General features: G+C 36.9%; 1 protein-coding gene across 1 annotated transcript; it reads left to right on the plus strand.

Annotated features, from left to right (window-relative positions):
* Window positions 1–1,000: 1,000 nt before the first annotated feature.
* Window positions 1,001–25,298, plus strand: leo1 (LEO1 homolog, Paf1/RNA polymerase II complex component). Its single transcript, XM_067389811.1, has 11 exons — window positions 1,001–1,092; window positions 2,115–2,717; window positions 6,898–7,002; window positions 7,086–7,180; window positions 9,135–9,283; window positions 9,375–9,554; window positions 10,011–10,145; window positions 12,453–12,588; window positions 19,280–19,469; window positions 23,206–23,303; window positions 24,833–25,298. Exons 1-11 carry the CDS (start codon window positions 1,035–1,037, stop codon window positions 24,965–24,967), a joined length of 1,884 nt encoding a protein of 627 aa, XP_067245912.1. The 5' UTR covers window positions 1,001–1,034; the 3' UTR covers window positions 24,968–25,298.
* The last annotated feature ends 1,390 nt before the right edge of the window (window positions 25,299–26,688 follow it).

The following is a 26,688-nucleotide window of genomic DNA, read 5'->3' on the forward strand; positions in this document are numbered from 1 at the left end:
CATCACAAGATGAGTGCAGGGAAATGTAAACAGACAGTTCATGGAAATGTAAACAGACAGTTCATTTAAAATGTGTCAGTTTCAAGGACTCAAAAGAAAAATAAAATTCTTAATACTCAATCAACGTTAATATATTTCAAATAATTTATAAAATGTATTTTCCCCTAGTACAATTAAATATTTGCATACTGTTTTACAGCGTACACAAGTAAAGCAGACAATGTAAAGCAATCTGTAAAATTTGTCTTTTGCTCTGCTGTTGTAATAAACATTAGTTACTTATCATTGCAATGATGTAAATAAATTGCTTTATGTAATTTATTTGATGTCAAAATGCCATATAGGAAAGAGTTCAAATATGCAGAAAATTATGAAAACCAAAGGATGCGCGGGACCTGTGGGATTTTTCTGAAGAATAGTGGTCAGCTGTTCAGGAAAAACAAAGGACTCACAAACAACAACCACAAAACGCTCTTTGATCATTCAGGTAGCAAAACACAGTAGCCTATGTTGGGTGTGTAAACTTTTGAACATTTGTGTAAATTCACTTAGCCTTTATTTTCTCTTGTGGACTATATGTAAACTGTAAACATCCGTTATCATCTGTGGGAAATCACTGAAATAAAAAAAGAACAAAAAATATGTTATCCAAACTACTGGAGCATAATTAAAGGGTCATGAAAACTCAGATGTGAACAGGTAGGCTATGCAATGAGAACACTTACTATGTTTATTATTAATTGTAAAATTCTTTTTTTATCTTTGATTTTATTGATTCCTTTCATACAAAAAAAATTAAAATGCGCATTACAAACTAGATGGATGTCTCGCTATTTAAGGCAAAGCGTTTGCCACTCAAACAAATATTTTAGCCGAATGATTCACTGCATGTATCGTTAAGAGGCTTTCGTCTGTATAAAATCTCTCCAGGGCTTTTACTTTATGAAAAGGGCTTTTATTTTATAGAGTGTTACTGCCGCTTTAAGTGTACAAACCTTCACCCGGATGTTGATCGTTATTTACAGCCGGTGAGAATGGCGGACATGGACGAGTTGTTCGGGAGTGATGGCGATAGTGACAATGAGCAACGAGGTACTTTACACTTGCATTATTGCATTAATCATTGAAAATGTGCTTCATTTGTGTATTAAATTTGTTTCTGTCAACATAGCTCTGGTTTAGCGGTATGTGCATTTATAAGACGGTCATTGCTTTAGCACTGCATACAGTTTTTCATCCCGTTTTATTAGTAAGGTCAGATTAGGGATTTTTCTCACAAAATAACCACAATAACCAAAGATGTGGCCCACAATTACAAGTATTTGAAAACTTTATGATCTATTATAAATGCAGCAGTCTTTCCAAATACGTATATTTTGTATGTAATATTCACAGTACACTTTTAGATGTAATTATATTAGGGTAAATAAATAGACATTTTCCCTATCAAGAAAGATATTGTATTCTAAAATGTATTTTAAAACGGTGCATTTTAAATTTGACTTGAATAAACCTCTTCCACAATGTGCATGCTATTATTATTATTATTTATTTATTTATTTTTTTTATTTAGCCATTAGAAATTAAATTATTTTAAATTAAATATTATTTTCAAATCGGTCATATCGTCCAACCAAATGCAGAAAAAAACTGTGAATTCAGAGAGATATCTCTAAAATATATAAGAAATCCCCTTATGATCGTCTGTCAAGATAAATCTCAATAACTCTTTCTTTAAATATCACATATTTTAACTTTTTTGTATGACAAGGCAATGTTATTTCAGGTTTTAAAATGTAATGTGGTGCAACTTTACAAAATCTCAATGACATTTATTGATTCATAATTCATATTTGTAGAAGAAAAAAAAAAAAACTTTTTTTAAACTGAAAACACAATTGAAAACTATTACTAGTTGTGCAATTATAAAATTAAAATTAAATAAAAAGATTCCTCATCATGTAGCTCTATTTGGGATGTGAAATGTTTCTTAAGGACTCGTTTATGGTCCGTGTTCCATATTGAAGTGAAACTCAAGTATGCTGTAAGTCAGTCAAGCATATCCTAAATGACAAGTTAATAAATCAGTGTATGCATTGATGTGTTTCCTCCAGAGTCCGGCTCTGGTTCTGGTTCTGAATCAGAGCATGAGAGACCCAGATCTGCCAGCAATGCTTCTGGCAGCGAGAGTGACCGGGATCATGACGAAGATGAGGATGAAGATGGTGGAAAGCCAAGCAATAAAGAGCTGTTTGGAGACGACAGCGAAGACGAGCGCGGGAGCCAGCACAGTGGCAGCCAGCACAGCGGCAGCCAGTCAGAGCGATCAGGCAACCAATCAGAGGCGAGCATGCATTCAGACAATGAACACAGCGGGTCAGAGGGCCATCACGAGGAGGACGACGATGATGATGATGAGAGGGGCCACAGATCAGATGTAGGGAGCCCAGCCTCAAGAGCAGGAAGCCACAGGTCTGACAGAGGAAGTGGAAGTCCAGTGTCGGAGGCGGGCAGCCCACGCTCAGAAGCAGGAAGCGGTCATTCAGATCCTGGCACACCTCATTCAGATGGAGAGGGGTCAGGGAAAGATGTCCATTCTGGAGATGAGAAGTGGGGTGGGGATGGAAAAAGTGACCAATCAGAGGATGAGGACAAACAGCAGAACTCCGATGATGAAAGGGACCATTCTGACGATGAAGGGGAAAGACAAAAATCAGGTGAGGTACATTAGCGGTGTGATTTTTATTATTTATTTTTCCCCCAAACGAGTTCAGCACAGAGTTCGCCCCAAAGTCACATTTCATTGATCATGTCAATCTCAGTGCTGATTGCCTACATAATGTTACAACTAAAACTAAGCAGGGAACTACACTGCGATCAAAATGATCGCATATGCGACCTTTTGAAATGCCATTGCGACCCTAATTTCTATAGGGTCGCAAATGTACTACTGATTATTTTTGTACCTACCTTATGTTTTAGGCAATATGCTATGACTTACTATGATCATTTATTAAAACAAAAATGTGTATTTTAAGAATACTTTTTATAACGTGCTCTGAGCATTCAACACATCAAGTTGGCTTCAAAACCGCGACCCCCGCCCCCTCCCGGAATGGTGTAGGCGAGGCGTAGCCTAACGTTGATTTAAAAAAATATACCTCTCGTTAAGACACACGCAGCAATCGCATATATATCTCAACATAGCCTACAATCTGTACGTGTTGAAATGAACCAGACAATTGACTCCTATTTTAAGAAGGGAAGTTCAAGTGTAACAGAACCATCACTTGATGTCGATGCGACATATCAAACGGAGCCTGTGAGTGAGAATGATGAGGCTTAGAAGGATTCGTCAGGGAAAGCATATGCGGGAACAACGATACGGACATATGAATTTCGACACCAGTGGCTCGAAGAATACCAGTGGTTAAGGTACCAAGACGGAGCAATGCACTGTGTACTGTAAATTCTGTGGGCCTTCAATTGCTGGACTGTCCAAATTTGTAACTGCGTCAAAACAATTCAAACACGAATCATTGAAGCTTCATGAGAGTATGAAGCACGCGAAGTGTAGAGACAGGTACATATCCCGTGACTTAGCAGCACTCCCCACTGCATTTCGGTGTCAAGATTTAGCAAACCGAGCAAGTGAGGAGTTCAATGTAGCTTATAATATAGCCAAAGAATAAATGCATTTCACCAAATTTAAATTGCAAATTATTCTTTTGAAGAATAACGGGGTGGCCATTAATCCAACATACGCTAACCACAAATCATGTGCTGAATTTATTGGAGTAATCTCAGACACTCTCAAGCAAAAGACCTGTGCCAAAATTTCTTCTTTTTTTGTATCTTTAATACAGAAAAGTCAATAGCTGCTGAAAATCTATTATTATATTATTTTATGGATTATATTTATTTTATTTTTCCTTAAGAGTTCAGGAGTCTGCCCATCTGCATAGCATGTTGAAATCCAAAAGAAATTCATTTTGCATTTTATTGTGTATTGTATTTTTATTGCAGTAAATCTATCCCAACCAATGTTAAAGGAAACAAGAATGTGGTTTAAAAGATGGCAAGTAAAATAAAAAGCACATCTGTATGCAATACAGTTTCATTATTATCCAGAGTGGCTTACTATAAATAATTTGTGCGACCAAATCATGTTTTGCGCCAGTAACTGAAAAAGTTAGTAGCGCAAGTGCCACCAGTGGAAAAGGTTAGTGTAGTTCCCTGCTAAGCCCTAACCTTTCTCAATGAAATTGGCTGCAGGTTGAACTGATTTGGGGAAAAAATCGTACATATTTGTGTGATCTGACCTGCGATTATTAACATCTGTCTCATGTTTAAGTGTTAAAGGAGTTCAGTGTGTCTTTTGAAACTTGTAACATTTTTGTATGTTTACATGCACTAAATTTTGTCAATCCAAATGAATTCAGTCCGATTTCAGATTCTGCAAGTTCTCTTAATGTGCAGTCTATATCAGATGTTTGTTTAGAACAGTGATAATGGCACAAAAAAAACCAGTATTTATTATTTATTTTTTAAGTTTTTGCCTTTATCACATCTATTTAAAAAGCAGACAAAAACGTCATAGACACTGCACTTGTGTGCAAGGTATTTTTTAGGGGTGTGATGAGACCGGTATCTCACGAGATTTTTACACACTATTTTTAAGAAATCCTCAGTTCTACTTTGAGTATGAATTATCATATGCAGTAAAAGACAACAATACTCAAGTACTGTAAAAGGTTTTGCCACTAACTCAACTGACTGGCTTCTCTTCTGTATGATTTCAGTCTCTTCAGACCTTACTGTACATGATTTATGAGCTTCTACACCTTTTGACCTCCTAACTGAACTCCTTTCCACAAACTGGTCATAGAAATAAAAACAGTATAAATAAAAATGGTAACACTTTACAATAAGGTCTCATTTTTTTAACATTAATGTATTAACCAACATCAACTAACAATGAGCAATATATTTGCTACAATATTTATTAATCTTTGTTAGTTAATAAAAATAGTCACTCATTGTTAGTTCATGATAGTTCACGGTGCATTAACTAATGTTAACAAATGAAACCTTATTGTTTGTGCTTAATAAGATTAAGAGAAAACTGTTGTTCATTTTTATGGTAACACTTTAGAAGTGCAATCATAATCGCACTCTCTCAATATTCAAAGTGCAAATAAGACCAAATTTTTCTTTGATACAGAGCTAAGAGATGGTTACAACTACACTGCCCAGCCTAAAATAACTTGGATGTATTGGGAGATATCTGCAAGCATCAGGAAGCCGCTTTCAAAATGCGGGGTATTGACATCGCGTTTGAATGCGCGCTCGCATTTACTTTCACTTTCGTGATCGCGCGTAACTCTGTGAATATGGAGCGGCAGCGACCTGAATTAAATGTTTTTTGTTTAAATACAAAGAAAAATGACAGGAGAGGTGTAATATAAAGGTAGCGGTGGTATATTCTTTCCTAATCATCCTAACCACTCTGTCATGGCAATATCACAAGACTACTCTTCGCCTCAACGAGAAATCTCGTCACATTTTAGTCTCACGAGATCTCGTCACACCACACCCCTAGTATTTTTTTAATCCAATTGAGAAAAGATGGTGGGATTAAAGGGTTCGTTCACCCAAAAATGAAAATTCTGTCATTATTCGCCCTCATATCATTTCACACCCGCAAGACTTTTGTTCATCTTTGGAACACAAATGAGCACAAACATCATAAAAGTAATCCATAAGGCTTTTCACACTTGAAATATGGGTTATTCTAAACTCCAGGTAAACAGAATCCTGGGTTATCTTGCTTCATGTTTCACACTGCTCATAATTTACCCGGGGTAACAATTAATCCTGGGTATTCATAAATTGACGTTTCACATTGTACATTCCTAAACCCTGGGTTAAAGTTATTATTTGCATATTTGCAGTGTCAGTGTCATTGTCTGGATAAACACAGCATGCAACCTGTATTTAGCTCTAGCATTGTGTATCCTTGTACTGCCGACTGTACTATTGAGTAACCCTGCTTCTAAAATACAAGTGTGAAACATTCCTTTACCACCCAGGGTTAAAAGCATTGTTAAGAATGACGATAACCCGGGGTTAAGTGCAGTGTGAAAAGCCCTCATGTGACTCCAGTGGTTTATGAAGCAACGTGAGTACTTTGCTTGCACAACCCCCCCCACCACAATTTACCACTTTATTTACAATGTCGTCTTTTGCATCAACACAACACTTTGTATTTTGTAAATAAAGTGGTAAATCACTGGAGTCACATGAGGGCTTTTCACACTGCACTTAACCACGGGTTATCGTCATTCTAAACACTGCTTTTAACCCTGGGTGGTTAATGTTTTTATAATTTTATAATGTTTTTACTACCATTCTGGGGCTTGAAAGTGGTAGTTGCATTGGCTGTCAATGGAAAGCTCTTAGATTTCATTGAAAAGATCTTCATTTGTGTTTCAAAGATGAACTTAAGTCTTACGGGTCTGGAACAATCAGTTAATGACAGAATTTTCATTTTTGGGTGAACTAACCCTTTTAAAGCATTCACTTATTTATTTATTTATTTATTTATTTTTTCTATTGATCAGATTATTTCAGGTCTTCACCCCCCTTTCAGTTTGATTGAAATTTATTTTGGATCAAGCTCAGTTGAACGAGGCATTTACGTGGAACCTTTTTAATCCAACTGAGCAATCATTATGATTAATAACAGATTAGGATGCATTTGAATGTAGCTATTGTATTTGTGGCAAAAAATAAATGACTACATTCTCGGACAACACCTGAGATATTATAGATCCGTTTTCTGATATTAACATGTTTATTCTAACACATCTTTTTGTTTGTGCTCATTCATTTCAGAGTCTATCAAGGGCAGTGACAGTGAAGATGATTTCACACGCAAGAAAAAGAAAAAAATGGCTTCAGACTCTGACTCGGATTCTGACCGTGATTCACAGAGGGGGGGTGAGTGACAGACACTTGCTGTGATGAAACATGGTGTCATACACACAGAAGCTCTGTTAAACTCTGTGTTTGTGTGTGTGTAGGTAAGAAGCCTGCAGCAAATGATCTGTTTGGGGAAGCAGATGATATTTCATCAGATAGCGATGCAGAGAAACCTCTCACACCTGGGCAGCCAATGGTGAGACTTTTACATGCACAACATCAGAATAAATTAATCTGCTGAATAACTAATGAAATTTTGCAGATTTTCTTAAGACACCTTTCTTATGTGGTTTGAAATATGATTAAACAGAAGTTTAGGCTTTTCTTCACTATTGTGACGTATATCCTGAGTGAAACAGGTTCACGAAAAAAAAAAAATGTAGGACAGCACTTGATTTTGTCCATCAGGAATTAATTGGATTGTCGTGGTTTACTATTGGAGGATTTCATGTGAGTGACAGGTTGTCCCGCCCTCGCTCCAACATCATCAGAGAAGAGAATTTTGATTAAAGATTAGGAGGCACATTAATTAAAAAGGAAAAAGGTGTGCATGGATCATTTATAAAAAATACTGCAGTATTTATAGTAATTGTTGATTTTGATTTCATGATGACTTTGACTTTTGAAAAGAAATTAAGACAGCCATAAATAATTTTGTAATTATACTGTTGTTGTTGTTGTTGTTGTTAAAGGTGCCATCAAACGTTTTTTTTTACAAGATGTAATATAAGTCTAAGGTGTCCCCTGAATGTGTCTGTGAAGTTTCAGCTCAAAATACCCCATAGATTTTTTTTAAAATAATTTTTTTAACTGCCTATTTTGGGGCATCATTAGAAATGCGCCGATTCAGGGCTGTGGCTCCTTTAATTGCTCGCGCTCTCTGCCCCGGAGCTCGCGCTTGCCTTAAACAGTGCATAAACAAAGTTTACACAGCTAATATAACCCTCAAAATGGATCTTTACAAAGTCTAATCGCGTGAGTATGGTATTTATTTGGATGTTTACATTTGATTCTGAATGAGTTTGATAGTGCTTGGAGAGATTTATCAAGAATGAAGTTGTGTTTATGAATTATACAGACTGCAAGTGTTTAAAAATGAAAATAGCGATGGCTCTCCATGAGAATACAGTAATAAGCAATGGTAACTTTAACCACATTTAACAGTACATTAGCAACATGCTAACGAAACATTTAGAAAGACAATTTACAAATATCACTAAAAATATCATGTTATCATGGATCATATCAGTTATTATTGCTCCATCTGCCATTTTTCGCTATTGTTCTTACTTGCTTACCTAGTCTGATGATTTGGCTGTGCACATCCAGATGTTAATACTGGCTGCCCTTGTCTAATGCCTTTCATAATGTTGGGAGCATGGGCTGGCATATGCAAATATTGGGGGCGTACACCCCGACTGTTATGTAACAGTCGATGTTATGTTGAGATTCGCCTGATCTTCGGAGGTCTTTTAAACAAATGAGATTTATATAAGAGAGAGGAAACCATGGAGTTTGAGACTCACTGTATGTCATTTTCATGTACTGAACTCTTGTTATTTGACTATGCTGAGGAAAATTCAATTTTCAATTCGATGGCACCTTTAAATGCATTCATTTTACAGTAGTATTATTACTATGGTAATATTTATTTAATAAATAATGTTATGTAATAATTATTTTATTTTTATAATTTAATAAAAAAGGATTTTTAATAATAATAATAAAAATAATTGTTGTTTATTATTATTATTATTATTATTATTATTATTAATAATTACATCTTGGTCTCAAAAAAGTCATATTTTAGATTTACACAACATTCACCCTCTCTAACAATAATTATACAGGTTTTAATTAATTATATAATTAAACAGGTTGTTATATTTTACTGTATTTTTCAGTAGGTAATACTTTATTTTAGGGTGATGTAATTACACACGTTACATGTACTTGCTATACTAATAACAGTAAATTATGCTTAATTACAAGTAACTAATCCTAACCCTATAGCAAGTACATATAGTTAATTAATATTACTCCATACTTATTTGTGCAATTATACTGTAACAATATCACCTTAAAATAAACTGTAATCCTTCAATATGCAAATTACTGATCAAATGAATTGATCTGAACTGATTAAATAGGATGGTGAGGACGGTCTGGAGGGAGATCAGCCTGAAGAGGAGCCGGTTCCAGAGACGAGGATCGAAGTGGAGATTCCCAAAGTCAGCACAGATCTGGGCAGTGAGCTCTACTTCGTCAAGTTACCCAACTTTCTCAGTGTGGAGCCCAGGTGTGTGAATGTCTACCGGAGAACTGACAATCCTATCCTAACAATCCTAGTCAGTCAGCAGTTTGTCACCTCTGTCACCGTCTCTTCACAGGCCGTTTGACCCTCAATACTATGAGGATGAATTCGAGGATGAGGAGATGTTAGATGAGGAAGGACGGACCCGTCTCAAGCTGAAGGTGGAGAACACCATCAGGTGGCGCTCTAGGCGTGATGAGGAGGGCATCGAAATCAAGGAGAGCAACGCACGGATCGTTAAATGGTCCGACGGCAGGTGAGGAGACGCATGCAGAATTTAGTGTTGAATAACTGCATAGAATCAATTCAGAAGGCACTGATTAGTCAAGTCACCTTTATTTATAAAGTTCTTTATACAATACAGATGGTTCCAGAGCAGCTTTACAGTGATAACAGGAAAATGATTCAATGATGCCGTACATAGTTCATTTTGGCTGTACAGCTGCTCTAAAAGAAAATAGTGTCATTGTTCAGCTGAAGTCAGTTCAGTGTTGATTCAGTTCTGTTGTAAAGATGATCAATTATTAAATTGGTTCATTTAATCTATAAAGCAGTTTTGAGGAAAAACAGTGACATCATCATCCAGCTCAGTTCATTTCTAATCCAATAGTGTTAGTGCAGTCAAATCAACAATATTGTTGAATATTAAGTCGCTCGGATGATAAGATGCTGCAGAAATATGGAAATCGGCCTCACTCTTCTCGTTCTGCAGCATGTCTCTGCACCTGGGGAATGAGGTGTTTGACGTGTATAAAGCTCCGCTGCAAGGTGACCACAACCACCTGTTCATCCGCCAGGGCACAGGACTGCAGGGTCAGGCTGTGTTCAAGACCAAACTCACCTTCAGGTGCGACACACACAGACACAGACACAGACACAGACACAGACACAGACACAGACACAGACACAGACACAGACACAGACACAGACACAGACACAGACACAGACACACACACAGACACAGACACACACACAGACACAGACACACACACAGACACAGACACAGACACACCAGGCAATGACTTTGCAGGCAACGTTTACGCACTAAGGTATCTCACTTAACTAATTTCGGACAGACTTCTGAGGCAGCATAACAGTTTAATGATCAATTACAACAAAATAGAGAGAGCTTTGGTGATAACTAAACAAATATGTAATTACTGCAATATTAATTTCTTGCTAGAAATGACATCAAAAGTGGAAAAAGTTAGTCAATAATGTACATTTAAACACAAACTCCCCACCAACCGCTACTTTCAGACACCATATGTTTTTTTTTTTAGCTTAACTGTTATGGAATAGAATGCACAGGATTGTGGAATATCAAAGGCAGGATACCTCTATGCTGCCTTTAAACTATATTATCACTGTATTCAGATGTGTCTTGTTGCCTTCCTACCTCTGTATCCTGCCTGCAGAGGCAGCATTTTTCAGCTTTTGGATGCAGCAGTAGTATTGGTAGTGGTGATATATCAATTGTTGGACGCTAGGTGGTGCTATGGGGTCATTTTTGCTTAGCAGTGCTGCATTTATTACATATTTTTGTAGGCCAAAACTTGGACGCAAGTTAGCATTTTAGCACTTCCAGTTCCATCATCCTCAAGTCCTCATTAGCCTTTAGTGACATTTTCACTCACTGTCATAAACGGGTATTGTTACCATGACCTTGCACATCTGCATTGAATTATTTTTTTTTTTTTAATGAAAAGTACCTGTACACATGAGTGGCATGATTGCAAGACAAACTATACATTATTTAGGGCTATTGTTATAGGATCTGTTGCTGTTTTCAAGTAAGTTTCATTCATGATATTCCTCCATTTAAGCCAGTATAAATTTCATACCGGTATATCATCCCTCATAAGATATAACCAGTATTGCAAGCCATATATATTTAATAAATGTTTAATTTTATTTTATGTATGTTCTGTTCAATTCAAGTTTGTGTATAGCGCTTTTCACAATACATATGGTTTCAAAGCAGCTTTATAGAAAATGCTTGTTTCAATGTTACAAAAAATGTTTTCTGTTATGAGCCGGTAATATACAGCTATAATTCATGTTATGTGGTTAGTTAATGTTAATATCATGTCTTCATTTAAACTGACTCAACTAACATGTTAGGCACCAGTTACATCTTGTGATAGTAATGTATATTACAGTATAAGTCAATATTGAACTGTAGTGGCCAAAAGTGATGTCCAGAAGGGATATTTGGTTTTTATGACCCAACGTGTTTGATTAAACCAGGGGTCTCCAACCCTACTCCTGGAGATGTACCATCCTGCAGTGTTTAGCACCAACCCCAATCAAGCACAGCTAATCAAGGGCTGTGTTCAAAATCACCCCCTGTACCCTCATTCATAATTCCCTACATTAGTCCACTAATATAGTTCACCTGAGGGAGTGAAAGAAAACGAGTGAGTGAATTCGGAGTGCACCTGAAGGGCAGCTGTTTTTGTATAGTTTGTGCTTGCTGTTTAATAATTATTTGAAACTTGGCAAAATGTAGTAATGTAAAGATTTAACTAAATATATATATAATTTTTTTATTTTTTTAAATTAGTTCAAATTTGTCTCTAGATACCACAAAAGAATTAGTTTTTATAAGACTACCACATAATAAAAACATTTCCAATTTCCAAGACCTTTTGAATCTTTAATATTTTCATTACGATTACATTTAGTAGTTTACATCATAGCTGTAATTATATCATGTTTTATCATGACTGGAGTGATGCAATAAACAATCAGCATCCAGGACCTCAACCAAATGTTTCATAATGATATTCGCAGGGCAAAAACTGAGTTTCAGTGAAATATCTTAGTTTTGTTTGCACAAACGTTGCTAAGAGTTTTAGCAGATGGATTATTTATTAAATCAGCAGCTAGTCAACAACTAAAGAGGTCTCTCAGGGTTGACCAATAACATGGATGCTGCGTTTTAAATTTAAGTTTTGAATGTTTAAGAGAGTACAAATTTCTTTTAAAAGTACAAATGTCCCATCATGCTCAAGTAATATGCATTTGTAATAATTAAATAAAATAATAATAAAATTAAAAATGTTTAAAATAGTTTAACTGAAGCATATCACACTTCAGGATGCTTGTGTGTGTATTTCTACACGTTACTGACATGCATGTGTGTTTGTAGACCTCACTCCACAGACAGCGCCACACACAGGAAAATGACCCTCTCTCTTGCGGACCGCTGCTCAAAGACACAGAAGATCCGAATTCTGCCCATGGCTGGCAGAGACCCAGAGTCCCAGAGAAATGAGATGATCAAGGTAACACACACGCACACGCACACGCACACACACACACACAAGAACTCCGCAAAGAGATTTGGGTTTAGACCAATTATAAAAAATTTAGTGGGATTCATATCAACACAGAAATGCAGTGTTTTCAGAGGGAGGTTATCATAACTTGTATCCTCCTTAAAGGATTAGTTCACTTTCAAATAAAAATTTCCTGATAATTTACTCACCCCCATGTCATCCAAGATGTCCAGATCCTTATTCCTCGTCTGGTATCGTTTAAAGCCCTTTGAAGCTGCACTAAAACTACTTTTGACCTTCAGCCGTTTGAAGGCCATTGAAGTCCACTATAAGGAGAATAATCCTGGAATGTTTTCATCAAAAACCTTAATTTCTTTTTGACTGAAGAAAGAAGGACATGGACATCTTGGATGACATGGGGGTGAGTAAATTATCAGGAAATTTTTATTTGAAAGTGGACTAATCCTTTAATAAAAAGCTCTTCTTCCTGAAACCCTGGTGTTTTAGGAGGAAACTAGGTCATAGGGCTGTCCTCCAAAGGCAGTTTAAGCATTATGTTTTGAATCTTAAGAGCCCGATATACTTAAAGAACAAACTGATGTGACACCATTTTGAACAAAATCAGGCCAAAACAAAGTTTGTTTTGTGTTCGTTTCGAAAGTTTGACTTTCTGGAAAGTTCCCTCTGGCTGGTAAACACAATGGAACTATCATTGGTTCATAGCGAGGATTTTATAGGTAGGTGTGCTCTGAGACTCTGCCTTCTTTGACATGGAAATCTTCTCCGGTTCATTTCTTCTGTTCAGGCCATCAAGGTCAGATGTTCAAAAACATGAACACGCTGGAAATTCAATTTTATAGTAGAAACTGAAGTTGTAATTCTAATGTAAAGGGACACTGACACTATTTTTTCATGTTTAATACAGCACTCTAAATTTAATACAGCACTAATTTAATTCTCTGCCTGACCCGACCCCTTTAACAAATACTGTGACCTGAAACACACCTGCATTAAAGTGTTAGTTCACCCAAAAATGAAAATTGTCATGAATTGATTTAATGGACTCAAAACACTGCTTCATGAAGCTTAGAAGCTTTACGGATTTTTTGTTTCAAATCAGTGGTTCAGAGCGCGTATAAAAAAATATCTTAATTTGTGTTCCGAAGATAAACGAAGGTCTTATGGGTGTGGGTGAGTAATTAATGACAGAATTTTCATTTTTGGGTAAACTAACCCTTTAAATCTACTAAATCGGGTAGACAAATTTTCTCATGTAACAAGCAATCAAACCAACATTAGGCATTCTGAGTTGATGCATTTAATAAAAATAGACACGCAGCCCAACATGGTAGTAATTAACAGAAAAAAAAGATGAACGTGCATCCGTCGTGTAACAATACAAAACTTTTGCCTACATCATATGAACAAACTGCCTATACAGACTATGTTGAACAAATGTGCATAAAGCACACCATAGGCTATATAGACCCTTTTACTGTTTGTACACAATGATGACGTAGCAACGTATGCACGCGCATTTTGGCAACGGAAGTGGTGTTGTTCCCCATAGGTTCTAACGTGTTAGCAACTCCGAAAGTGATAGATACATCTACAGCTTCACGAGCGGATTAAGCAACACAGACAGATAAAGTTATTTTAAAAAGTTGACTTTATCAAATGGTATCCGGCTATCAGATCCGTGTAGTCGAGTGGATAGAAGACGTTAGCAGATGGCCAAATACAGTGGCCAGATATGTATACATAAACCAGGGCTCTCAAGTTTTAAAGACAGGCAAGAATAACAAATATCCAACAACATGACATGATTTTTAAAGTGACCAATAACATTGACGATGTAATACACAATAATTTATTTAGTGCTAATAAAATTAAGCCTATTTGGAGAGAGAGATGTTTAATGTGACAAAATGTCAGTCATCGTGTGATAACGAAAATATAACTAGGTCTAGACTACTGAGCAGGTGTTTTCAGTGAACAGGTTGTAAAACTGTTGACTTAGTTCAGACACTCATGAAAAACTGATGTTGATTATCTGGGAAACATTTTCTAACAGCAGTCAAGTTGTCATTGTTTGTGTCAAACAAGCTGTGAATTTGTTGTAACATTAAAATAGGAGATCATGACTTACTCTGTGCTCAAAGTGATGCTCAGAGCTCCAGTGTTTTCCTCTGTGGGTGAACGAGGATGATGGTGAACAATTCCAGGATATGCTTTTTTTTTTCCATTGGTTGTTGCGTTAAATCTTACCCAGATACAATAGTGCTATTTTCTGATTGGCTACTATGTAGCCTCTTTCTTTTTTTGATTGGCTGATAAGTGGCAGGCTACTCCAGAGGAGACGCGCTTGATTCCTGCCCGGCGTAGCGGCATATTAAATTATAAAAAATAGTTTTTCTGCGTGAGAAATACAATGTGTGGCGGGAGTGCGTGACAAAAGACCGAAATGAGTGACTGTCACGCTCAGTGCGTTACACTTGAGAGCCCTGAAAAACTTTCAGAGTTGCTAACACGTTAAAACCAATAGGCAACAACACCACTTCCGTTGCCAAAATGCGCGCGCAACTATTTGATCACGTGGGCTGTAAAAGGGTCTATAGACGCTTGGAGGTCTCCATAAATTAAAAGAACATAGCCAAATATGAGGCTTTACTGTCATACAATATTAGGGACATTTTAGCAGATTCACTATAGTTGCGTCCCAAATGATGCACTATACACTATGCACTTATACACTATGTACTTGTGCACTATGTACTTGTGCACTATGCACTCATCCATTTAGTGCGTGAATTGTATAAGGTTATTTTGTCATTTAACAACGGAGTCCGATCCTCTCTTCCCCTCCACTACGTAATTAAAGCTGCGACAGTTGAGTGCATGGTGTCCAACATTCCACACTTAGTTTTTTCCGTTAATTTAGTGCATCATCCGGATATTTAAAGTGCACGTTTTCTTTTTGGAATTTTCAGTGTGAACGCACTACTGCACTATTTGTACTTAAAAACGTCATAGAATAGTGCACAAGTACGCAAATTGGGACGCACCTTGTGTCTTTAAATGCGGTTGTCTCTCCTGAAACTCTGCCATGTATTTGTGGCCATCGGTCCTCTTAAAAGCATGAAAAATAAAACTTTTATTCAAATTTGTGAATGGATTATATACAGAAAGCGAGCAAAGAGTGCTTCATTAATGACTGAAGCTGTCAATCAGGTCATTGGCTACAATGCTCAACTCTGCAAATCTCGTCGTGATTAGAAGCCTTTGATGCTCTTCAGAGTGTCAAATAAGCACAGGACCATTTGGAAGCTGCTGCCTATCATTGGGTACCGAATTGAGTCAAAATAGTCTTGCTTATTGATTCCCGACCTGCACCACAAATGTCAAAGTAAGTATTCCACCCGTTACATCAAATATTAGCAGTTCATCCGTCGGGTACCCATGGGAACCCGCCCATGTGCAGGACTCTGCTGTAAAGGGATCTCCAAAAGTAACGTGACTTTACTGGAATTGCTGAATTGCAGAGCTGGTGCAAACATATCCCTATCGCTATGATCGGATGCTATCTTATCTGCTGTTTTCACACAGCTGTCATTGTTGTTTACTTTGTTGTTGAAATGAAAGCGCCCAACACATACACTGGGTACGGAAAGTATTCAGACCTCCTTAAATTTTTCACTCTTTGTTATATTGCAGCCATTTGCTAAAATCATTTAAGTTCATTTTTTTTCCTCATTAATGTACACACAGCACCCCATATTGACAGAAAAACACAGAATTGTTGACATTTTTGCAGATTTATTAAAAAAGAAAAACTAAAATATCACATGGTCCTAAGAAGCACCCTTTTGATCTAATACAGCCATGAGTCTTTTTGGGAAAGATGCAACACGTTTTTCACACCTGAATTTGGGGATCCTCTGCCATTCCTCCTTGCAGATCCTCTCCAGTTCTGTCAGGTTGGATGGTAAACGTTGGTGGACAGCCATTTTTATGTCTCTCCAGAGATGCTCAATTGGGTTTAAGTCAGGGCTCTGGCTGGGCCATTCAAGAACAGTCACGGAGTTGTTGTGAAGCCACTCCATTATTTTAGCTGTGTGCTTAGGGTCATTGTCTTGTTGGAAGGTAAACCTTCGGCCCAGTCTGAGGTCCTGAGCACTCTGGAGAAGGTTTCCGTCCAGGATATCCCTGTACTTGGCCGCATTCATCTTTCCCTTGATTACAACCAGTTGTCCTGTCCCTGCAGCTGAAAAACACCCCCACAGCATGATGCTGCCACCACCATGCTTCACTGTTGGGACTGTATTGGACAGGTGATGAGCAGTGCCTGGTTTTCTCCACACATACCGCTTAGAATTAAGGCCAAAAAGTTCTATCTTGGTCTCATCAGACCAGAGAATCTTATTTCTCACCATCTTGGCAAACTCCATGCGGGCGTTCATGCATCTTGCACTGGGGAGAGGCTTTCGTCGGGCCACTCTGCCATAAAGCCCCAACTGGTGGAGGGCTGCAGTGAAGGTTGACTTTCTACAACTTTCTCCCATCTCCCGACTGCAGCTCTGGAGCTCAGCCACAGTGATCTTTGGGTTCTTCTTTACCTCTCTCACAGAGGCTCTTCTCCCCCGATAGCTCAGTTTGGCCGGACGGCCAGCTCTAGGAAGGGTTCTGGTCATCCCAAATGTCTTCCATTTAAGGATTATGGAGGCCGCTGTGCTCTTAGGAACCTTAAGTGCAGCAGAAATTTTTTTGCAACCATGGCCAGATCTGTGCCTTGCCACAATTGTCTCTGAGCTGTTCAGGCAGTTCCTTTGACCTCATGATTCTCATTTGCTCTGACATGCACTGTGAGCTGTAAGGTCTTATATAGACAGGTGTGGCTTTCCTAATCAAGTCCAATCAGTATAATCAAACACAGCTGGACTCAAATGAAGGTGTAGAACCATCTCAAGGATGATCAGAAGAAATGGACAGCACCTGAGTTAAATATGAGTGTCACAGCAAAGGGTCTGAATACTTACGACCATGTGATATTTCAGTTTTTCTTTAATAAATCTGCAAAAATGTCAACAATTGTTTTTGTCAATATGGGATGCAGGGTGTACATTTAATGAGGAAAAAAAAAAATGAAATTAAATGATTTTAGCAAATAGCTGCAATATAATAAAGAGTGAAAAATTTGAGGGTCTGAATACTTTCCGTACCCACTGTATTTACATAATCATCTAAACATTCAGGGTGTTTGCTAACACTATACCACTGGTCACACATTTAAAATTTATTTTTACCCTTAAGCAAGGAACGAAAAAGAACTTCGCCGTGAGTATATCGGGGCCTTTAAAGGACAACATTGCACACAATGACTCCACTCTTATCATTTAATTTCAGAAAATCTCATTGTAAAAATCTGATAAGTTATTGCATAAGACAGTGGTCACATAACGGACTTCAGAGTCTGAAGATCAGGCCATCTCTGCATGCAGCATGTTTCCTCACACACACAACAGATCTTGGCAGCAGCAGGTTATGCACGAATGATTTGAGCTGTATTATCTAAACAGATTGTCTGACAACTAAAGTGGAGTACTGTAAATGTTTTTATCTATTTCCTCTCACTCATTTATCTCCCTCTGACCAGAATTCTAATGTCCAAAGAGACCGATTTCATATCAGATGAGTGACCATAAGTCAGTGAAACGCCCAGACACCATTAGACAGCCTTGCTGGAATTAAAGTGTCATAAATGAAAACCTATAAAATTATTTCACAAGTGGTTTTCAGAGATAAATATTGTTTATGCCGCCTGGACCAGTTCATGACTCAACTGGGCTGGAAATTACATTGTATATAACTTTCAAACCTTTGGGGTCGGTAAGATATTTTTTGAAGAAGACGACGAAATTATTAATACTTCTATTCTGTGAGGGTGCACTAAGCTGATCAATAATTACAGTAGAAATTTTTGTTTTGTTACAAAAGATTTGTATTTCAAATAAATGTTTTTTGTTTTCTATTTAAAAATTTGATTTCCAGCACACTATGAAGCAGCACAACTGTTTTCAACACTGATCATAATAAGAAATGTTTCTTATCAGCATATTAGAATGATTTCTGAAGGGTCATTTGACACTGAAGACTGGAGTACACTGTTCTTTTGAATTGTAATATTTTTTCACAATTTTACTGTTTTAATGTGTTTTTAATCAAATAAATGTTGGTTTGGTCATCAAACTATTTTCAAACAAAATTTACCAAACTCAAACTTTTTAACGGTAGCGTATATACAATACAAATTCAGGCCAAGGTAATTAAAATCATAAATAAATGCCATTTATGCCATCTGGAATGGATATGAGTGTCTATATGTAAAAGTTCAGTATTTGACAAACCCCAGCAATCTGTAAAATGATTGCATAAAAAATATAAAAATCTATAAATCTGGTTATCACGATTGACTGCAGAGGTCATGAGGAAGTAATGGAACTTCTCTGCTGAAAAGTGTGGGAGTCCTGGATTAAAATGTAATAAATGAAAATATGTATTAAATCCAATAAGGTTTAGTTCTTGAATCCTTTTTCATTACTCAGACTGATAAACTAGGAAGTGGATGTGTTCTTTCAATGTAATCCTGCAGTGACATCAGTTTCTCTTTTTTTTTGTGTGTGTGTGTGTCTCTGTGCAGAAAGAAGAGGAGAGATTACGTGCATCTATCCGCCGTGAGTCCCAGCAGAGGCGAATGAGAGAGAAACAGCATCAGCGCGGTCTGAACGCCGGGTACCTGGAGCCAGACCGCTATGATGAGGATGAGGAGGGTGAAGAATCCATCAGCCTAGCCGCAATCAAGAGCAAATATAAGGGTGGAGGTCTGAGGGGTAGGTGACGTACAAAACATATATATGCACATGGGACATCGAGGATAAAAAGCTCCAAATTTTCAGATTGTATCATAAATCCTTGCAAAGATCACTTTATAAATCCCATTTAGAGTACATGTGCATGACTGAGATTGCCCAGTCTGTTTCCTCTTTGAAATGTCCTTTCATGAAATAAGCGAGCTAGCTCTTTTTATTGGGTTGAACTGTTTTCTAGTGATACACCGAAATTTATTTTTTTACTGAAGTTAAAGAAACAAGGTTTATTTAATAATTAATTTATTATTTTTTTTTTTAAATAATTAAATAATTTTAATAATCAACACTCATGTAAAAATTGAGTTATATCCAAACATAAAAGGCAGTTAATTGTTTTGTTTGTTGAAATATAAACATTTAAACGGTGGCTATAAAAACTTGACAGATTTTCCTGATAGATATATTCAGGCATGCAGTAAATGAGATATCTCTAACAGGTTAAGTAAAAATATAATGAATAAGTAGTATAGTGCATATGTATATTTTTTTCCTAGCAAACTAATGAGTTATGGATATTGAATGGCGTTCCTGAGGCAAATGTAACGATATGTGTTTTATTGATGTCTTTCTGTGTTTGAGGCACTATTTGGGCAACTACATGAGACATGATACTTTTCAGTTCATTGTACCATTTCTTTCAACATACCTGGGGGGTATTCCAGAAAGCAGGGTTAACTTACTGTCACATATACCCTGAACTCTTGGTTGATTAACCCAAACCTTGCTTACTCGAGGTATGCTGGTTCCAAAAATGCGTCCGAGAGTAAGTTCAGCCAACCCAGAGTATGTTCCCGGTTAACACACAAGACATTCTCAACAGAGTGACGAATCGATGATTCACCATGGAAACAGACGCTAAGAAAATGCGCGCCATTCTACTTTATTCTTCTTCTTTTGTTTAATGGCGATTTACATAACCTACTTGGTGCACATCACCACCTATTGTTTGGTTGTGCAATCATTTTTTAATCTTAATATTGTTTGTTTTGATGCTAATTATTTAATATATATCACATATATGATATGTATTTTATTATAGAAATTATAGCATAGAAAATGTCCTGTTTTAAAGGATAAAAAGCAGATCCATGTGTGAGATGACAATAAAATAAATTAATATATTAGAATTGAATAAACATTTATATATTGTATAATATAACATTGTGTATATAACTGTAACTATATAACAAATTTAGATACATTAATATAACCATATTGATAATATAACATGCATCTGATATCCTCTTAAGCTAACTAACCCTTGAACATAACCTGCTCCGAAGCAGGTTATGTTCAGAGAGCAAGTTGCTATGGCTACTTATATACCCTAAAAGTTACCTCCGTTTTTGGAACCGAAAGTTGAGGTTATCCGCTTACTTACTCTTAAACATACCCAGGTATGTCACATAACTTGCTTTCTGGAATACCCCCCTGATGTTCATTCATGTTTATTTTGTGCTGTAACAAGTAGTAAAGCTGAACAGATGATCGGTTCATGTGCCGCTTGTAGTTAGGCAGCCACAGCGATCCGTCATGCCACGTTAAAGAATGCCAAAATGACATTTATCTTTTGAAAGCGTAGATGTTAACATCAAATGTCACAAAGTGTATTGTGATTGTATGGTAGGTGCTACATATAATGTTTAGTGAAGTTTGAAGAAACAGACTAAAAGATCAATCTTGGGATTTAAAGGGTTAGTTCACCCAAAAATGAAAATGATGTCATTAATGACTCACCCTCATGTCGTTCCAAACCCGTAAGACCTCCGTTCATCTTCGGAACAAAGTTTAAAATATTTTAGATTTAGTCCGAGAGCTTTCTGTCCCTCCATTAAAAATGTATGTACGGTAGACTGTCCATGTCCAGAAAGGTAATAAAAACATCATCAAAGTAGTCCATGTGACATCAGTGGGTCAGTTAGAAGTTTTTGAAGCATCAAATACATTTTGGTCCAAAAATAACAAAAACTACGACTTTTTTCAGCATTGTATTCTCTTCCGGAATCCTTTCCATTGAATTGATTCCATTGAATCCTTTCATCTGTCGGCGTTGGTAATACACTTTTACGTCGCCATGGTTGTTTTTGGCATTTAGGACATCCACGACATTTCGAAGCATCGAAAATACATTTTGGTCCAAAAATAACACAAACTATGACTTTATTTAGCATTGTATTTTCTTCCGGGTCTGTTGTCAATTCGTGTTCACGACTCCGCTTCTTCTGCTTCTTCTTTCCTGTTTTACGGCGGTTGGCATCCAGCTTATTGGTGCATTACCACCCCCTTCTGCTCCGGAGTGTGGTTCACGACTCCGCAGTGACGCTGCTGACATGTTATCTGGTGTGCCCGAGCTTCGTTTTCAGTCTGAGGGAGACGCACGCTGTATTCAAGCTATTCTACATTGTTTGTATTTTGGTATTGCTAAATTTTTTTAAAATGGTGCGCAAGTGTGCATGCCGCGGATGTCCTAATCGCCAAAAACAACCACAGTGACGTAAAAGTGCATTACCAACGCCGACAGATGAAAGGATTCAATGGAATCGATTCCGGAAGAGAGTACAATGCTGAATAAAGTCGTAGTTTTTGTTATTTTTGGACCAAAATGTATTTTCGATGCTTCAACAAATTCTAACTAACCCACTGATGTCACATGGACTACTTTAATGATGTTTTTATTACCTTTCTGGACATGGACAGTATACCGTACATACATTTTCAATGGAGGGACAGAAGGCTCTTTGGACCAAATCTAAAATATCTTAAACTCTGTTCTGAAGATGAACGAAGGTCTTACGGGTTTGGAACGACATGAGGGTGAGTCATTAATGACATAATGTTAATTTTTGGGTGAACTAACCCTTTAAGAATCAATATCAGTTCATCAAAATGAAGATGGATTAAAATTGATTAAATTATATTGTCAACCCAGCCCTAGCATCCACAAAGCTGACATGTTTACCTGTTGTAGTTTATCCACGTTGTGGGCACAAAATGGACACATCTGAGAAGTGCTAATTACACAGCACTTTTTCGGTCAATGATTTTGGCCCTCCAGAACTATTTCCTCCAATAAGCTGTATTGGGCAAATATTTTTGGTTGACAGAATTTCTGTGCATCTTTAATCTCATCCATATGCTTTTTGCCATTCAGAAACATGGTACCTCTAAACCTTTTTTTGGGGGGGGAAACCCTAAGCATCAAAACAAATCACATCTGCACCAATAGATGTAAGTGTGAAAATGACCGTCTCTACAGGAAGTAGGTCAGTTGAAACGGCCTCTGAACTGCGGTGGGGTGCTGTGTCTGTCGTCTATATTGTATTCCCTCGCTCCCCTGTGGGTCAGTGTTTCTGCACAACAGATTCTTTGAGTGAGATTGAGACCTGCTGCGATCAGCTAGAACATTCTGCTCTACAATAACAGCTTGTGTTCCCAAAACAGCATGTCTCACGCGCACACACACACTTTCTCACTGACAGTAACTGTTACAGCCGTTAGCCGATTACCTGCCGACTCCTTAATACTGCATTATCCTGGAGTCCGACTGAGATTTAGATTAGTTTGTTCAGTTTGATTTGTTTGTGCCAGTAAGAGGTATTTACTGAAAGAACATCTCTCTGGAATGCTTGAAAATGAGTCCTGAATTCTGAGCTGTGCTGAAATGTTTGTTTGTTTGTTTATTTGTTTGTGGTAATAGAGGAGCGAGCCAGGATCTATTCCTCAGACAGCGATGAAGGTTCTGATGAAGACAAGGCCAAGCGGCTGATGAAGGCCAAGACACTGGACAGTGATGAGGTGAAACTTTCAGTCCAAACTGAACATTTATTGGAAAAAAGCTTCAAAAATGGAATGGTTATGGAATGGATTGCCCACTTTTTCGGTATCATTGGTTAAAAAAGTATATTTCCCATTCATTTTCTTCAGAAAGAGATCAAAGCCATGAACCAAACTAAAGGACTTTAAAGGGCTAGTTCACAAAAAAAATAAAATTGTCATCATTTACAATTGTCGTAGCAAACCCATAAGTCTTCCGTTCATCTTTGAAACTCAAATGAAGATATTTTTAATTTTTGTCTATTCATTGAAAGTCCACACAGCAAAACTTTCAAGCTTCAAAATGTTAAAGATGTCTTGATCACCTCCTGCTTGACACGTGAGAATGAACCACATTGGTTTTTGCATGTAAAGCAAGCACGCTTTCCTTTGATCAATGTTTATACGTGAATAAAAGACTAAACTAAATCTGTTAATCTTCATATAAAGTGATTGTCTCTCTTTATAGGACTTTGATTAAACCACTCAATTCATATGTATTACTTATACAATGTCTTTGTTCTTTTTGAAGCTTGAACATTTTGGTTGCGTGGACTTGCAGTGGATTGACTAAAATAAAAATATTTTTGTTGATGAACGAACGTCATATGTGTATGGACTGACATGAGGTTGAGTAAATGATGACCGAGTTTTCATCTCTTTAAGGTGAATCGCAACATTTGGTTCTTTTGCCATGATTCCCATTTCTTGGTAACAGAAACTTGGATCTGATTGGTGAATCCTGCTTAAGGATTGTTCGTAGTGAATGGGGAAAATGAATGGGAGTTTACTTTTCAAAGTTTAAAGGGTTGTTCCAAACCCGTAAGACTTTTGTTCATCTTAGGGACAAGATATTTTTAATGAAGTTTGAGTTATTTCTGTCCCTCCATTGACAGCTACGCGGCTGACGCTTTGATTCTTCAAAAAATTCATAAAGAGATCTTAAAACTAATCCATATGATTTGAGTGTTTGTCCAAATGTTCTGAAGAGACACGATCACTTTATATCATGAACAGATTGAAATTATGCTTTTATTCACTATAAATGACTTATTTAAATCTGTTCATTATATAAAGCGATCGTATATCTTTAATAAATTTGGACTAAACCACTCAATTCATATGGGTTAGTTTTACTTTTTATGAACTTTTTGAAGCGTCAAAGTGCTAGTCACATAACTGTCAATGGAGGGACAGAAATCACTCAGATTTCATTAAAAATATCTTCATTTGTGTTTTGAAGATGAACAAAAGTCTTGCAGGTTTGGAGAAAGACGTGAGTAAATGATGATAGTTTTCATTTTTGGGTAAACTAACCCTTTAATAGACTAGCTAATAATCAGAAGTCATTTACAGATAGAAGTCTTAAAGATACAGTATCAGAAACAATTATAAAGCTCTGAGAGGCTTGAAAATTGTTATCAAACTAAATTCTGACTTGTTTTGGTGTAACATACCTTGATTAGCATCATAAGTGCACTTTTTAAAAATTAATATTTCATTTCTTTCAGGAGGGAGAGAACTCTGGAAAGCGAAAAGCAGAGGAAGATGAGGAATCTACTTCCACCAAGAAACCCAAAAAATATGTCATCAGTGATGAAGAAGAAGAAGAGGAGGAGGAGGAGGAGGTGGAGGAAGACGAGTGATTTTTCGTTATCATTATTTTTTTTTTTAATAGTTTTGTGGTTGTTTAATCACAGTAAAGTAGGTGGTTAATCCATAAAATCTAATCTGCAGTTATTTGTATATTTTATAAGGACTGAAGATCATTACAACACTTCAATAAAGAGCAATAACCTTGATGTGGCCCGCAAGTGGTTTATTAAATGTGTAACTGAAAGATTACACCGTAATATGTTCATTTATAATAAAATCATGTTCTGAAAGTTTCTTCATGAAAGTTTGACCCTTGAACTGTCAACTTATGAAAGACTAAAAAGGTTGGAGGAACACTTCTCTGCTTGAATTTCACTGAATAGCCTCAACAAAATGGCCTCAATAAATTTCCACAGGGGTAAAGTTGATCATTTTTATTTGTCTTCTGTTCAGTGAGGGTTTTTGTTTTGTGAATTATTGCTAAAAACATTTTCTTTAGGATAAAAAAAAGAGTGTTATACTTTTCAAAGGTTAATATTGAATTTTTAAAGATACAGCATCAAAACTTTTTTTTTTTTTTATATGAAAATAAAGATGAAACAAAAATGATGCTCCGTATATGATGGACATTTCAGATTTACTTAAATATATGTAAACAGAGAGGCAACAGAAATGGATTTTGTTTAAACCTTCAAATGCCAAATGTATTACGAAGTATACTTCAGGGGGCGATAAAATTAATTTCCAATATTAAAATATATTTTGAGCAGGACTTCATGTCCTGGTAAAATGATCAACCTAATTATAACCTGTAATTTATGAATGCTATTGGGTGAAAGCACATCCATCACAGGTGCAGTTTTATTATTGACATGGCGACTATGTTTGTGTTGGTGTGCATTTTATTCACAGCACCTGCTGAATCTTCAGCCTAGAGAGAGATTTGAAAGGCTGTTTATGTACAGATCTCGCCCCATGGCCCCAGAATGACGCACGCACACAAACACTTGTACTTCCTTGAAGGTAATGCAGGCCTTACTCTGCATTTGTTCTCATTTATTACTGCAGAGCTTCTGATCTATCAGGTCACCTCTCTACAGCTGCAGCCTTGTTTTACCAACTTGCTGTGTTTAGCACTTTTTTTGCTTTCTTTTAGTGGTGTATGCTGACATTATTTTCCTTTAAAAAGGTAACTAATTGTTTTGGTTACTTATTATGGAAAATAGTGTGTCACGTTAGTTTTGTGTTACCTTTTCTCACCTGGGCTGGGCTTGCTTGTTTTTTAAAAACAAATTTTAAGGCCCTTTCATACCAGAAAGTGAAATGAATAAGCCTCAGGCTGAAGAAAATACAAATTCATGCCTGTACAGTACTTCCTCATATTTTTATGGCCTCTTAATTATCAACAAGAAAAACCTTTTGTACACAGTCTTACGCATGCCTTCTACCATCTGATTAAGTTCATACATTTTTTAGCATGTAAAAGGCCTTTTAGTAAACATGTGCAACACCAATGCAACGCAACACTGACCAGACCGCTGGGTGGCGATCGGATTTGGCCAGCCGATGGAGGAAAAGCAACAAGAAAGACTGACTACACAGACGCTTACAAACACAGAACACAAATAAGTATTAACAAAACAAAACGAAAAATAAAGAAAAAAAACGAAAGACAACTCCAGTATCTATGTGTTGTTATGCACAGTGTGGATTGCTGTCGGGGATGGAAATGGAGTGAATTGGTTTGTGTGTGTTAAAACCAGCGTGCTAA

The sequence above is a fragment of the Chanodichthys erythropterus genome, chromosome 7 (assembly GCF_024489055.1).
Source record: "Chanodichthys erythropterus isolate Z2021 chromosome 7, ASM2448905v1, whole genome shotgun sequence".
Taxonomy (NCBI): domain Eukaryota; kingdom Metazoa; phylum Chordata; class Actinopteri; order Cypriniformes; family Xenocyprididae; genus Chanodichthys; species Chanodichthys erythropterus.

Excerpts from the sequence above, each read along its gene's own strand:
- leo1 (XM_067389811.1), top strand. The coding sequence starts at position 1,035 with ATGGCGGACATGGACGAGTTGTTCGGGAGTGATGGCGATAGTGACAAT. Across the intron at positions 9,284-9,374 it reads TTTCTCAGTGTGGAGCCCAG|GCCGTTTGACCCTCAATACT; the intron begins GTGTGTGAATGT and ends GTCTCTTCACAG. Across the intron at positions 23,304-24,832 it reads AGACACTGGACAGTGATGAG|GAGGGAGAGAACTCTGGAAA; the intron begins GTGAAACTTTCA and ends CATTTCTTTCAG.